The following is a 15,489-nucleotide window of genomic DNA, read 5'->3' as shown; positions in this document are numbered from 1 at the left end:
TGCCAACGTCTTTGATGTCAGCCAAAGTTTGCTCAGCAGGGCATGGAATCAGTGCCAGACGTTTGGAACGTGGCAGATTTCTCCTGACTGCAGCAAGACGTCATCACTTCGTGTCTGTCACCACACTCGGAAATAAAAAGCGGAATGCCAGTGGTTTTAACGTTTCTACTCAGTGCGTCATCGTCTCCGTGAGGCTGGTCTCACCAGCGTTCGCTTCCCACTGACCAAACACGACAGGCTGGGCTGAAGATCACGTCAATTGGACAGACCAGGACTGGGGTCCACTACTTATCACATATGAATCGACGCTCAATCATTATTTGGGATAGGATCAGTACAGTTGAGAGAATCGATCCCCACTGCGAGGCATGTTCTTGGAAGCCGATCTTAGTATCCGATCTGCTTGTAGCATGCCCCTGGTCTACCCGATCTGTACACTGTGATGCGATTGGCTCTGCCTAACAGCATGTCGACATCCGATATCTCATTCTTGCTGTAGAATGTTAACGGATCGTTTTTGTTTGTTTCAGATGCGAGCATTGTTTCTTTATGGGTGTAATATTTTGGTTGCAAGACCTGTTTGATATGTGGTGATTCCAGTTAAGAATAGGAGAATCAGTGCTTGTCGGAGAAGGCAACAAAATGGTCCGGATTATTTGACTTCGATGTTGAATGTTACGTCTTTGATTGTTGCTCGTGTTATTAATCACTGGTCTGGCTGGTGCCTGTCGACAGTCCACTGCCACATAGCGGGACTATTGCCACGTTAAACAACAAACAAACATATTATTTCCAAGGTCCTTTCCTCAAGTCTAGGCCCCGGGAATCTTTTACTTTTTTTGTGAATACGGAAACATCTGTCACATGATCACCGCATTCAGGACACTTTCGTATCACGCCTTATCACGTGATATCTCCACACGCCCGGCTATGTACAGTGACTGGTTTCATCTGTGCCTTATCACGTGATATCTCCACACGCCCGGCTATGTACAGTGACTGGTTTCATCTGTGCCTTATCACGTGATATCTCCACACGCCCGGCTATGTACAGTGACTGGTTTCATCTGTTTCCTGGTGGTTCGCACAATACAAGCAGGTACTCCAGCAACGGGCGGTCGGGTAACCTCGTGGTTAAAGCGTTCGCTCGTCACGCCGAAGACCCGGGTTCGATTCCCGGCATGGGTACAATGTGTGAAGCCAATTTCTGGTGTCCCCCGCCGTGATATTGCTGGATTATTGCTAAAAGCGACGTAAAACCTCAGTCACTCACTTCAGCAATACAGTGAGTAAGACCGACCACTAATTTCCTGCGCTGTCCTTTCACATATTCCCTCTGTATCGGAATGAGCGTTTCCTAGAGTTCCACCCTGCTGTTAAATGTGAATCATACTACCGGGAGTTGACAATAACCTGTAGAGGAGTGTCTCTCTTCGTGTGGGTGGGCGATCTGATTACACGCTCGAGTGGTCGCTAGTGCGTGGCTGATTCTCTTCATGTGTCTGACCCGTGAAGATCCGGGGTAGAATAGGTCTTCATCAACCCATGCTTCCCGTGAAGATCCGGGGTAGAATAGGTCTTCATCAACCCATGCTTGCCGTGAAGATCCTGGGTAGAATAGGTCTTCATCAACCCATGCTTGCCGTGAAGATCCGGGGTAAAATAGGTCTTCATCAACCCATGCTTGCCGTGAAGATCCGGGGTAAAATAGGTCTTCATCAACCCATGCTTGCCGTGAAGATCCGGGGTAGAATAGGTCTTCATCAACCCATGCTTGCCGTGAAGATCCGGGGTAAAATAGGTCTTCATCAAACCATGCTTGCCGTGAAGATCCGGGGTAGAATAGGTCTTCATCAACCCACGCTTGCCGTGAAGATCCGGGGTAGAATAGGTCTTCATCAACCCTTCCTTGCCGTGAATATCCGGGGTAGAATAGGTCTTCATCAACCCATGCTTGCCGTGAAGATCCGGGGTAGAATAGGTCTTCATCAACCCATGCTTGCCGTGAAGATCCTGGGTAGAATAGGTCTTCATCAACCCATGCTTGCCGTGAATATCCGGGGTAGAATAGGTCTTCATCAACCCATGCTTGCCGTGAAGATCCGAGGTAGAATAGGTCTTCATCAACCCATGCTTGCCGTGAAGATCCGAGGTAGAATAGGTCTTCAGCAACCCATGCTTGCCGGAAAAGGCGACTATGCTTGTCGTAAGAGGCGACTAACGGGATCGGGTGGTCAGGCTCGCTGACTTGGTTGATGCATGTCATCGTATCCCAATTGCGTGGATCGATGCTCATATCTATCACTGGAATTTCTGGACCAGACTCGATAATTTACAGACCGCTGTCATATAGCTGGAATAATGCTGAGTGCGGCGTTGAACAACAAACAAACAAATCTTAATGTCACACTCAGATCATTCGTTTTAAAAGATATCAGTTTCAAGTAATAGTTGTGTGATAATAATGAACGCATTGGGAATATATTACAAATAGTGAAGACGAGTGACAGAAGATGTTCTGACCGCAAAGGACACTCGGGGTAAGATGGGAAATGAGTCTCCCGATGGCGATTTGAGGGAGTCCGACCCACTCCCCTTGCAGCGCCTGACCAAGGTCAGCCAACGTAGTATTCTCCACTCACTCCACCTATTCTTTCTACCTACTCACTCTACAAACTCTCTACCTATTCAGTCAGCCCACGCACCCTACCCACCCGCTGTGCAGTTTCGGCCCCTGGGCACGGCAAAAATCCATGCACGTGGGTTTCACCAAAGTGGTAATCGTCTGAGACCTGCACCACTCCTGGCTTTCCTCCCGGAAACAAACTGTCTCCAACCCACTCACTCACTTCTCCATCGACGGCCATCTGTCTTCGTGCCATGTCTCCACCCCAACGTGGCTCGCCTTGGTGATTTGTTTGTCTATCGGAGCCGGATATGACGTGATCTATATCCTGGTACAATCCGGCTGTGCAGTCATCCACGACGTGAGCAATCACGCTCCACTTTTCTCAGGAAGCGGCTCTCCGCCAGTCAACGCCAGTCAACATGGGCCTCAGGACGGCACTAGACGTGGTCTTCTGTGGCTATTTCGTCTTCCAAATCCCCTCCACCGTGTTGTTCGACACACAGGCGCTGTTCCCGTCCTGGGTCTATCCGCAGTGGGTGAGTACTGAGAGAGAGGGGACTGTGGAGGGAGCGGGGGCTGGACTGTGTGTGTATGTAGGATTAGGGGATTGTACTGTGTCTGCTCGTGGGAGCGTGCATGTCAGGGCGGGGGGCTGTACTGTGCGTGTGTGTGTGTGTGGGGGGGGGGGGGGGGGGGGGGGGGCTGTACTGTGTGTGTACAGGGGGGCTGTACTGTGTGTGTATGTGTCGGGGGTTGGGGCTGTACTGTGTGTGCATGTCAGGGGGGGGGGGGGGGGCTGTGTGTGTGTGTGTGTGGGGGGGGGGGGGGGGGGGCTGTACTCTGTGTGTTTGGGGGGGCTGTACTGTGTGTGTATGTCAGGGGTGGGGGTGGGGCTGTACTCTGTGTGTATGTCAGGGCTGGGGGGGGGGGGGGGCGCTGTACTGTGTGTGCATGTCAGGGCGGGGGGCTGTACTGTGTGTGTGTGGGAGGGGGGGGGGGGGGGGCTGTACTGTGTGTGTACAGGGGGGCTGTACTTTGTGTGCATGTCAGGGCGGGGGGCTGTACTGTGTGTGTATGTGGGGACTGTGCTGTGTATGTGGGGGTGCATGGGGGTCTGTACTGTGTGTGTATGTGGGATTAGGGGATTGTACTGTGTCTGCTCGTGGGAGCGAGGGTCTGTACTGTGTATGCATGTCAGGGCGGGGGTGGGGGGGGCTGTACTGTGTGTTCATGTCAGGGCGGGGGGGGGGGGGGGGCTGTGTGTGTGTGGGGGGGGCTGTACTCTGTGTGTTTGGGGGGGCTGTAATGTGTGTGCATGTCAGGGCGGGGGGCTGTACTGTTTGGGGGTGGGCGGGGGTGGGGTGGGGCTGTACTGTGTGTGTACAGGGGGGCTGTACTTTGTGTGTATGTGTGTGTATGTGTCGGGGGTTGGGGCTGTACTGTGTGTGCATGTCAGGGCGGGGGGCTGTACTGTGTGTGTGTGGGCGGGGGTGGGGTGGGGCTGTACTGTGTGTGTACAGGGGGGCTGTACTTTGTGTGTATGTGTGTGTATGTGTCGGGGTGGGGGCTGTACTGTGTGTGCATGTCACGGCGGCGGGGGGGGGGCTGTGTGTGGGGGGGGCTGTACTCTGTGTGTTTGGGGGGGCTGTACTTTGTGTGCATGTCAGGGCGGGGGGCTGTACTGTGGGGGGGGGGGGGGGGGGGGGGGCTGTACTGTGTGTGTACATGGGGGCTGTACTTTGTGTGCATGTCAGGGAGGGGGGCTGTACTGTGTGTGTATGTGTCGGGGGGGGGGGGGGGGGGCTGTACTTTGTGTGTATGTGGGGACTGTGCTGTGTATGTGGGGGTGCATGGGGGGCTGTACTGTGTGTGTATGTCAGGGGTGGGGGGGCTGTACTGTGTGTGCATGTCAGGGCGGGGGGCTGTACTGTGGGGGGGGGGGGGGGGGGGGCTGTACTGTGTGTGTACAGGGGGGCTGTACTTTGTGTGCATGTCAGGGAGGGGGGCTGTACTGTGTGTGTATGTGTGTGTATGTGTCGGGGGGGGGGGGGGGGGGGGCTGTACTTTGTGTGTATGTGGGGACTGTGCTGTGTATGTGGGGGTGCATGGGGGGCTGTACTGTGTGTGTATGTTGGGGGGGAGGGGGGGCTGTACTCTCTGTGTGTACGGGGTGCAGCATAGGGGACTGTTAGTGTGTGTATTTGGGGCTGTAATTTCTGTCAGGTTATAACTACTCCAGCTTTAGAGTCGCTGTTAGGTCCAGAGACATGAACTTGTAGCAGGGATCCACTTTTACTGTTAGATGTTGAATTTATAAAGTGAAAGTAATTATACATGTCATTGTAAATAAAACGTGTGTTTCTCTGTACGTATGCATGTGTAAGTGTGTGCCTGCGAGAGCGTGCGTGTGAGTGCGCGTGAGTGTATCTGTGTGTAAGGTGTGTGTCTCTGCGTGCATGGATGTGCGTGCGTGCGTGCGTGTGTGCTTATGTATTTGCTTGCGTTTGTGCATGTGTGATGTGTGTATGTGCATTTAAATTTAGTTCTAAAATGTTTTCTCTAATGCTGTCACGACTACGGTTGCGGACGTTATCAAACCGGAAGTAGATCCATCTGCCCGGAAGTTCATATTCCTTTGTCATTAAGTAAACAATCCTGACCATGTTCTCCCAAACCGGAAGTGACCTTACAGTACATAAGGTTTTCATAAAGTCGGCTGAGGTGGTTGTTCTTTGGTGACATTAAAGACATGGATGTGGGATATTTACTGCCGGGTCTGCTTGTGATAGTGGAAGTACTTCCTGGTTTCTAAAACCTCTTTCCTCAGAAGTGTTCTGATACTGTAAATGAATGCCGGTCACTATTATGAAGTCTAGTTTTGGCATCAAAATTTAAAGTTTAATTGTTGGGAAACTACAGGAAAAAAAGAAACTGTGCTTCATATTAGGTGAGGTGAGGTGAAATGGGGTTTAACGTCGCGTCCAGATGTTGTCTACACCAAGCTAGGTGCCTGACGGTGACGTGAAAGCAAACTTGGGCGTATTGTTAGACGTCGGGCCGGATGTTGTGCTCCCTCAACTGGTTGCGTACGGTTCTGCCTCTTATAGGTTTTAACCCATGAATTGTCTGAGCTGGTAATGTCGCAGTTTGATATAGATTCCGTAGATGCACCAACCGAATATGGTTGTCATGTTTACGTGACGTCACACGAGGACGGTCGGTCAGTGAGTGTTGCCCTGCTGCAGATAGCGTCTGCAAAAAGATAATGTTGTGCTTCGATGAACATTAAAATGTCTGGCAACTTCGTTTTTGTGCCATTCCTGTTTGCAGTATATCCGCGGCGCGTGGACGTTCATGTTCAGCAAGTCCCCGCTTTGCGTCAACGTTACTACGGCACCTGATAGCTGAACAATCATTGCGTGCAGTTCATATTAAAAACAGACGTGTATTAGTATCATGCTCCCAACAAACACGCAAACATTCAACCTTAAAGTCGAGGAGATGTCTTCATGAATATCTTATTGAAGATGGATCATTTAATCTCAGAATACATTTACTTTCATTGAACTTTATATGAAGCACAGTTACATTTTTCAGTCAGTATATACATTGCAGCAGTGTTAAACAATAGCACCACAACTTGTTGCAGGTTAACGTATTTAAATACCGATATTGACTGCAACTAAAATTAAGTTCCTTCTTAATTAAGTGTCGTAGTCTCTCGAGGGTCCACGAGGCTATATTGTACTCTCTCGAGGATAAAGGAGGCTAAGTTGTACTCTCTCGAGGATCAAGGAGGCTATGTTGTACTCTCTCGAAGATCCAGGAGGCTATGTTGTACTCTCTCGAAGATAAAGGAGGCTATGTTGTACTCTCTTGAGGATCCAGGAGGCTATGTTGTACTCTCTCGGGGATCAAGGAGGCTATGTTGTACTTTCTCTAGGATCCTGGAGGCTATGTTGTACTCTCCCGGGGATCCAGGAGGCTAGGTTTTACACTCTCGAGGATCCAGGAGGCTAGGTTGTACTCTCCCGGGGATCCAGGAGGCTAGGTTGCACTCTCTCGAGGGTCCAGAGGCTATTTTGTACTTCGCGAGGGTCCGTTTGTTTAAATGTAGCCTGTAAGCATGGGAAGTATTGTACGTAAACATGCAACAACGACGCATCGCCACGCTGCATCAACTCGTCACCTCTCCACGACGCATCATCTCGTCACCTCTCCACGACGCATCATCTCGTCACCTCTCTACGGCGCATCATCACGTCACCTCTCCACGACGCATCATCACGTCATCTCTCCACGACGCATCATCACGTCACCTCTCCACGACGCATCATCACGTCACCTCTCCACGACGCATCATCACGTCACCTCTCCACGACGCATCATCTCGTCACCTCTCCACGACGCATCATCTCGTCATCTCTCCACGACGCATCATCTCGTCACCTCTCCACGACGCATCATCACGTCACCTCTCCACGACGCATCATCTCGTCACCTCTCCACGACGCATCATCACGTCACCTCTCCACGACGCATCATCTCGTCACCTCTCCACGACGCATCATCTCGTCACCTCTCTACGGCGCATAATCACGTCACCTCTCCACGACGCATCATCACGTCACCTCTCCACGACGCATCATCACGTCACCTCTCCACGACGCATCATCTCGTCACCTCTACACGACGCATCATCACGTCACCTCTCCACGACGCATCATCTCGTCACCTCTCCACGACGCATCATCTCGTCACCTCTCCACGACGCATCAACACGTCATCTCTCCACGACGCATCATCACGTCACCTCTCCACGATGCATCATCTCGTCGCCTCTCCACGACGCATCATCTCGTCATCTCTCCACGACGCATCATCTCGTCACCTCTCCACGACGCATCATCTCGTCACCTCTCCTCGACGCACCATCTCGTCACCTCTCCACGACGCATCAACACGTCATCTTTCCACGACGCATCATCACATCACCTCTCCACGACGCATCATCACGTCACCTCTCCATGATGCATCATCACGTCACCTCTCCACGACGCATCATCTCGTCATCTCTCAACGACGCATCAACACGTCACCTCTCCACGACGCATCATCTCGTCACCTCTCCACGACGCATCATCACGTCACCTCTCCACGACGCATCATCTCGTCACCTCGCCACGACGCATCATCTCGTCACCTCTCCACGACGCATCAACACGTCATCTCTCCACGACGCATCATCACGTCACCTCTCCACGATGCATCATCTCGTCACCTCTCCACGACGCATCATCTCGTCATCTCTCCACGACGCATCATCTCGTCACCTCTCCTCGACGCACCATCTCGTCACCTCTCCACGACGCATCAACACGTCATCTTTCCACGACGCATCATCACATCACCTCTCCACGACGCATCATCACGTCACCTCTCCATGATGCATCATCACGTCACCTCTCCACGACGCATCATCTCGTCATCTCTCGACGACGCATCATCACGTCACCTCTCCACGACGCATCATCACGTCACCTCTCCACGATGCATCATCACGTCACCTCTCCACGACGCATCATCTCGTCACCTCTCCACGACGCATCATCTCGTCACCTCTCCACGACGCATCATCACGTCATCTCTCGACGACGCATCATCACGTCACCTCTCCACGACGCATCATCACGTCACCTCTCCACGACGCATCATCTCGTCACCTCTCCACGACGCATCATCACGACACCTCTCCACGACGCATCATCACGTCACCTCTCCACGTCGCATCATCACGTCTCCTCTCCACGACGCATCATGTCGTCATCTCTCGACGACGCATCATCACGTCACCTCTCCACGACGCATCATCACGTCACCTCTCCACGACGCATCATCTCGTCACCTCTCGACGACGCATCATCACTTCAGCTCTCCACGACGCATCATCACGTCACCTCTCCACGACGCATCATCTCGTCACCTCTCCACGAGGCATCATCTCGTCATCTCTCGACGAAGCATCATCACTTCACCTCTCCACGACGCATCATCACGTCACCTCTCCACGACGCATCATCTCGTCACCTCTCCACGAGGCATCATCTCGTCACCTCTCCACGACGCATCATCACGTCACCTCTCCACGACGCATCATCACGTCACCTCTCCACGACGCATCATCACGTCACCTCTCCACGACGCATCATCACGTCATCTCTCGACGACGCATCATCACGTCACCTCTCCACGACGCATCATCTCGTCACCTCTCCACGACGCATCATCTCGTCACCTCTCCACGACGCATCATCACGTCACCTCACCACGACGCATCATCACGTCACCTCTCCACGACGCATCATCTCGTCATCTCTCGACGACGCATCATCACTTCAGCTCTCCACGACGCATCATCACGTCACCTCTCCACGACGCATCATCTCGTCACCTCTCCACGAGGCATCATCTCGTCACCTCTCCACGAGGCATCATCTCGTCACCTCTCAACGACGCATCATCACGTCACCTCTCCACGACGCATCATCACGTCACCTCTCCACGACGCATCATCTCGTCATCTCTCGACGACGCATCATCACATCACCTCTCCACGACGCATCATCACCTCACCTCTCCACGATGCATCATCATGTCACCTCTCCACGACGCATCATCTCGTCACCTCTCCACGACGTATCATCACGTCACCTCTCCACGACGCCTCGTCATATGGCATCACTATGTCACCTGACAACATAGTGTCAGTCGCCCGGTCTCACAACTTACATGACCTCTGTTCTCGGGGTCAGGCCTACTTCTGTCCACAAGGAGCTGCCGACTGTGGCCGGACGTGGTCTATCAGACTTGCATTCCGTCCTTGCGGAAGCGCAATTCACTCCAATTAGCACACTATAGTACTAACATAGAGCTATGAGCATCGAACACGCGTGCCTCATATTTGACAATATGCAAACAAATGTGGCTCTTGTTTACCTCGGAAATGTCGCCCCCAACACGTTTGATGGAACAGCTTTGTTTTAGTCGAGTTGAAATCGGGTGATTGATTGCGTTCATGACCACTCGGGACGGGGGCGTCCGCTACTGACGTCAGAATGCCTTTCAGTGGTTCGAATCCCATTTTATGCTTACTGCTTGTGGGTTTGACCAAAGTATTTAAGGTCGGCTGCCTGCCGTTATATCATTGAAATATTCCTCACATCCGCGACAGAAATAATATCTAACGTACTCATTATCATCAGAGTAGGGCATACAGGACCCCCCCCCCCCCCCCCCCCCCCACACACACACACACACATTCAAAATACTACAAACACACATACACACACACTCATGCAGTACGGCATATAGGATTCCACCAACTCACAAGAAAGAGGCGTAGCCTTACATTTTTCGACATAAATAAATTATATAATATCACAAAAATGAAATGAGGGTATGTTTTTATCTTATGTGTTGTTTATCAATCTTTCCTTATTTTCAGTTGAAAAATATGCGGCTTTCCTACCTTAAAGATTTCCGTGATCCCTACATGGCGGACCCGAGTTCTTTCCCTTGGTTCATGGCCACGTGTGCGGTTGAGTTCTCCCTAGAAATACCTTACTTCTTCGTTGCAGCATATGCATATTTCTATGGTAAGTCTCGATATTAATGTCATGATGTAATTGTGACGTAGTCACACACCCCCCCTCCCCTTCCCTTAACTAGTCAGTTAACGTGCAGCACTTGATTAGTTGTGAAGTACGAATTGATTGTTAGTCATACAACGTAGCATCTCTATCCAATTTGTTTTCCACATTCCTGATTCCCAGGTTCGGTTTATCCTTAAACCACGTGATAGAGAACAGACAAGGACACAGGCTGTAATGTAAAGGTTTATATTATAGCTCACCCGCATTCGCTCACTCACTCACTCATTCACACAGGTGCGCGGCGTTGCCCCTGGATACGGCTACCGTCGTTGATGTACAGCGTCCACACTGCAACGTCTGTCCTCGCCATCATCTTCACCACGTGGCTGCACGACTTTACCTTGTACAAGGTGGCGGGGCCACGTGATGTCACGGAGAGGATGCGGCTGATCTGCGTGTACGGCTTCTTCTTCGTGGTGTGCGTCCTCAACATCCTCGACACGTGCTTCAGCTCAGCGTACAACAGAGACAAGGAGAAGACCAACTGAGGCAGTGGCTGGAAACACCAGCATCAGTTGGAGGTAGTCATCGAGTGGTCAGTTCAAGCGCTGTTTCCTGTGGTTCTGTTGGAGGTAGTCATCGAGTGGTCAGTTCAAGCGCTGTTTACTGTGGTTCTGTTGGGTGTCGCTTGATGACTTCCTCTAAAGATGGGGAAGAAGATAATGGCTTCTCTCTGCTGCTGAGCCGCCTCAGTGATCTGCTTGTAGAGCGTCTGCCCGGAGAGTGGAAGGTCGGGGGTTCGATCCCCGGCCGCGTCATACCGAAAGACGTTAAAAAAAGTGGTACTTATTGTAAACCTGCCTGGCACTTCGGCATTAAGGGTCTAAAACAAGGACTATCACCTCGGAGTCAGTATCCTGTGTCTGAGTGGGGTATTCATGTTATACTGCGGCATGATATCTCAGTGGGCTAGCACAATAAAATCGGCATTTGTCCGTACAGACACGTGCATGCACGTCGCAATATAAGTGCAACAATCTTGAACGCGACGTTGAACCCCATTTCACCTCAACTCACCTCACCTCACCTCACCTCACCTCACCTCACCTCACCTCACCTCACCTCACCTCTGTGTTGTGATGAAATGGACGTGGTCTTACCTCCATCACGAATTTCAGCTTAATGTATAGCGTGAGATATCATGGAAAGCCTGATGTGATGCAGGTCTTGGACGTTTATCAAATTGGTGAAACCCACGAAACCGTGCGGGGGCGGATTTAGAAACATAAACCTGGCGAGTCGGGGACTCTGAAACCACGAGGAGGACGCCAAGATCTGTGGCGTCCCCTCCACTACCGATACTCCAGAACACGCGTTACAATAAGTAGAATATGCTGTGTGTTTATGTAAGTACATAAAAAAGGTTTTTCAAAAGCGTTTTTATCCTTAAATCCTCGTATGTTTCTTGTTACGGTGTATGTTGAAAAAAACCTACAAGGTATATGGCTTCACGTGTGTACATGCACGTGTGTTGTGATAGACATATATACCTAGCTGTGGAATGAAGTCATAGACAAACTTAGTTTCACACTTAGACGGTCAGTTTCTGTGCGATCGATTGCTGAGGCCAGGGAACGTACAATCAGCTGTTGTGTACATGGCGACAACGAAGAGTTCCTGCAGGACATAGGTTCACTCACTCACCCACTCCTTAAGACTCACTCACTCACTCCTTAAAGAGTATTAGATGTCGGGGCCTTGCTGTCCGGGTCCTGCATACTGTGAACTGGTGCCTTGTCTTTGATACTAAGGGACTCGGCTTTCTTCTCCTCCGGACCAGACTGGTTGGTTGGTTTGTTGTTGAACGCACTCAGCAATATTCCAGCCATATGACGGCGGTCTGTAAATAATCGAGTCTGGACCAGACAATCCAGTGATTGATATCATGAGCATCGATCCACGCAATTGGGATGACATGTATCAACCAAGACAGCGAATTTGATCACCCGATCCGTCATAGTCGCCTTTTACAGCAAGAATACGTTGTTGTGACGGACAAACGTTTGAAGCACTCGCCTGCACCACCGTCCGTGTCGATAGGGGGTACTTGTGTCTGCCGCGCAAGTGTAGAGGGTCACTGTATCTACACGACGTGCTGGTGAACTGGGCGCTGCCTAGAAAGCTTCAATTCCGTGGGAAGTCAAGCTGGCTACCCCAGTATATATCTTTCCTGAATAAAGATCAGTTTCTCGTTGTCTCATTGCCCGATTCCCACTATATAGGTTAAGTTCCTTGAACAAATTATATCCTTTTTCTATCAGGATGATTCCTCTTCCTCCTCAGCAACAAGGATGCTGTGAATCAGCCATCTGTTCGGCGTCATCAGCACTCCAATCACCCCCAACCCCCCACGATCTTCTCTCTATCCGTCCACGATCTACTTCCTGTATCCTGAGCGTGTTGTCACGTAATAAAGACAATGGGGATCGAAAAATGTATTCAACCGACAACGCGGTTAGGGACCCGGATGCTGGATATATGTATTTGTTATTCGACTCGAAAAATAAAGTACCGGTAGTTTGTGGTACTTTTGTTAAGTCTGTGCCCGGATAGTACTGGTAAAACGCAAAACTACACGACCGGAATTTATGTTTCCCAGTTGGACACTGTACCAACTTTAACGTGCTTGGCAGCTTTCACGTACACCTTGTGTGAACTCAATGTAGAGAGGTTACATGGAGTTTGGGTGGGGTGCAGTGTGTGTGTGTGTGTGTGTGTGTGTGTGTGTGTGTGTACTAAGGGACTTGGCAGTCAAAGCAGGACCGATTTATTTTTCACCCACTCCAGAAATACCTTGTTGTTCATTTCTGTGTGGTAGTCCTTGTTTTCCTTGGCCTTGGCTCGAAAGACGAGGTCACAGAGAAATGAGGAGAAATCCCTGACAAGCACAGCAAGCATGGAGAAGGATAAGTCGTTCACCTTCTCCCAATGGTTACTTTCTCCCCGACTCCCGACAGTCCTCCCTGGGTACCGGGTGACAGCTGGCTGTGTGAGAGGCACTTACCCATGTCTCATCTTGCAAAACAGGCTCATATCCTTCTTCACGTTTTTGCTTGATGGTTCTGAGACAATGATTTCGGAGACGAAGGATGTCAGATCGTCCACATAACACAGTCCTAATTTGCCCACTTATCATGTTGTATCTGTTTATAAACATATGCAACGTTTCCATAGCGTGTACTTTGTAACAATTAAATCATGTTCAGTTTTAAGGTATTTCTTCAAGTCGTAGTGACATGTACTAACTTTCTAAAGTTTAACAATTGCACGTCTGACTTGATTTTTCTGAAAACTGTCTAATTTATCCACTCTACATGGTTTTAACATGTTGCCCACCTACTTCGCCTGATTGCCGGAGTCCCGTCGGAGAACATTTTGCTTGTTAGAAGACATACCCAGAGCTTTAGAAGCTCGTTTCAAGTGTTTATTAATGGTATAAAATGGTTTTCTTCTTTCTGCTTCACAATGATAGAAAGCATACACCTTAAAATCAACTGTAACACATCAGCTGACGTCAATCGACGTATATACTCGGACCCCGTTGTATCGCGGCATGTTATTTCCGTTAGCGGTTGTATATTTATGCAAATCAGTAACCAGGAAGTGCGCGCCTCGTAAACAATTTCAATTTCCTCGGACTATTCCGTCTACTTTGATCATTTATTAATACGTTGATACTAGTTATGGCATCTTTTTAATATTGCTTTACCCCTATCTGTCAATGGTCAATGATATAACCCGCAATTTTCCAAGTAAGCTTTCTCCTACGACCTGAACTAAATCGTCTGCATATTCATGATGAAAAATTAGGTCACGGAAGTGACGTAGTTCGCACATAATTCCCGCTAGGTGGCCAAATATTTTAGGAGACTTTTAGGGCCACCATACCAGACTTAGCAATACGTTCGTCACTAGTAGCCAAAATGATAAATACATACTGTTGTCATTAAAGGAGTGCTTTTTATATGTTTATTGTTAACCATCAACACTTTTTTCACCTTTTTGACAAATCATTGTCATCCTATTTCTTAAATAAAAATCTAAAAGTATCTTTTCGGATATTTTGTTGTTGATATTTGTTTTTAAATTCTTACTTTTCGGTAAATGCATTGAATACCTATTAATTATTACACATACAGAATTGTACTCGTGCTGTTTTTGCACTTGTCTGGATAATTCACCGAAGTCAAATATTACCCATAATGCACTGGGGTTATGAGGCAGGTGTGTTTTCGGATGGCAAGTATCTTGTATTGTGAATAAGCATTAGATTACTGGAATATTGCTGAGTGCGGCGTTAAACAACAAACATACAAACAAAACACAACCTACATTGACGGACACATCAAAATGACACGTTATGTCGGGGGAAAGAAGGATGTTATGAACACAAAGAGGCATTGAAAGAAATGTCGAGTTGCAGAGCGAGAGATGATGCCTTGGTGCGGATTAACCCGGACATGCTACCATCACCAGATCTCATCTCACGCGCAGAGAGCTCAGTGATGGGCGGAAGCGATGTGCACGCTATCCTTCCACAAACACATGTTCATACTGATTGCTAATATTAAAGGACCCGTGGAATTCCGGGCAGAGAATAGGTCTTCATCACCCCATGCTTGCCGTAAGAGGCGACTAACGGGATCGGGTGGTCAGGCTTGCTGACTTTTGATTCATTCATCGTATCTCAATTGTGTGGATCGATGCTCATGATGTCAATAACTCGATTGTCTGGTGCAGACTTGATTATTTATAGACCGCCGTCATATATTTAGATGCATGAGGCGTGTATCAGACCTGCATGAGACGTGTATCAGACCTGCATGAGACGTGTATCAGACCTCCATGAGACGTGTATCAGACCTGCATCAGACGTGTATCAGACCTCCATGAGACGTGTATCAGACCTGCATGAGATGTGTATCAGACCTGCATGAGACGTGTATCAGACCTGCATAAGACCTCCAAGAGACCTTTATCAGGCCTCCACGAGACGTGTATCAGGCCTCCACGAGACGTGTATCAGGCCTCAATGAGACGTGTATCAGGCCTCCAATTATTGTGTATCAGACCTATAAGAGAAGTGTATCAGGCCTGCATGAGACGTGTATCACGCCTCCACGAGACGTGTATCAGACCTCCATGAGA

General features: G+C 49.6%; 1 protein-coding gene across 2 annotated transcripts; it reads left to right on the top strand.

Annotated features, from left to right (window-relative positions):
• Window positions 1-2,952: 2,952 nt before the first annotated feature.
• Window positions 2,953-11,107, top strand: LOC124115953 (sigma intracellular receptor 2-like). Of its 2 annotated transcripts, XM_046477134.2 has the most exons (4): window positions 2,953-3,165; window positions 10,134-10,284; window positions 10,576-10,862; window positions 10,914-11,107. In XM_046477134.2, exons 1-3 carry the CDS (start codon window positions 3,049-3,051, stop codon window positions 10,827-10,829), a joined length of 522 nt encoding a protein of 173 aa, XP_046333090.1. In that variant the 5' UTR covers window positions 2,953-3,048; the 3' UTR covers window positions 10,830-10,862; window positions 10,914-11,107. The 2 variants fall into 2 exon arrangements, with proteins under 2 accessions (XP_046333090.1, XP_046333089.1); XM_046477133.2 differs by having other exon boundaries at window positions 2,955-3,165; window positions 10,576-11,107.
• Window positions 11,108-15,489: the final 4,382 nt, after the last annotated feature.

This window comes from Haliotis rufescens, unplaced genomic scaffold, assembly GCF_023055435.1.
Source record: "Haliotis rufescens isolate VD_foot unplaced genomic scaffold, xgHalRufe1.0.p SCAF_56, whole genome shotgun sequence".
NCBI lineage: Eukaryota > Metazoa > Mollusca > Gastropoda > Lepetellida > Haliotidae > Haliotis > Haliotis rufescens.
Note: the sequence above shows the minus strand (reverse complement) of the source record. Positions and strands in the feature narration are given on the sequence as shown.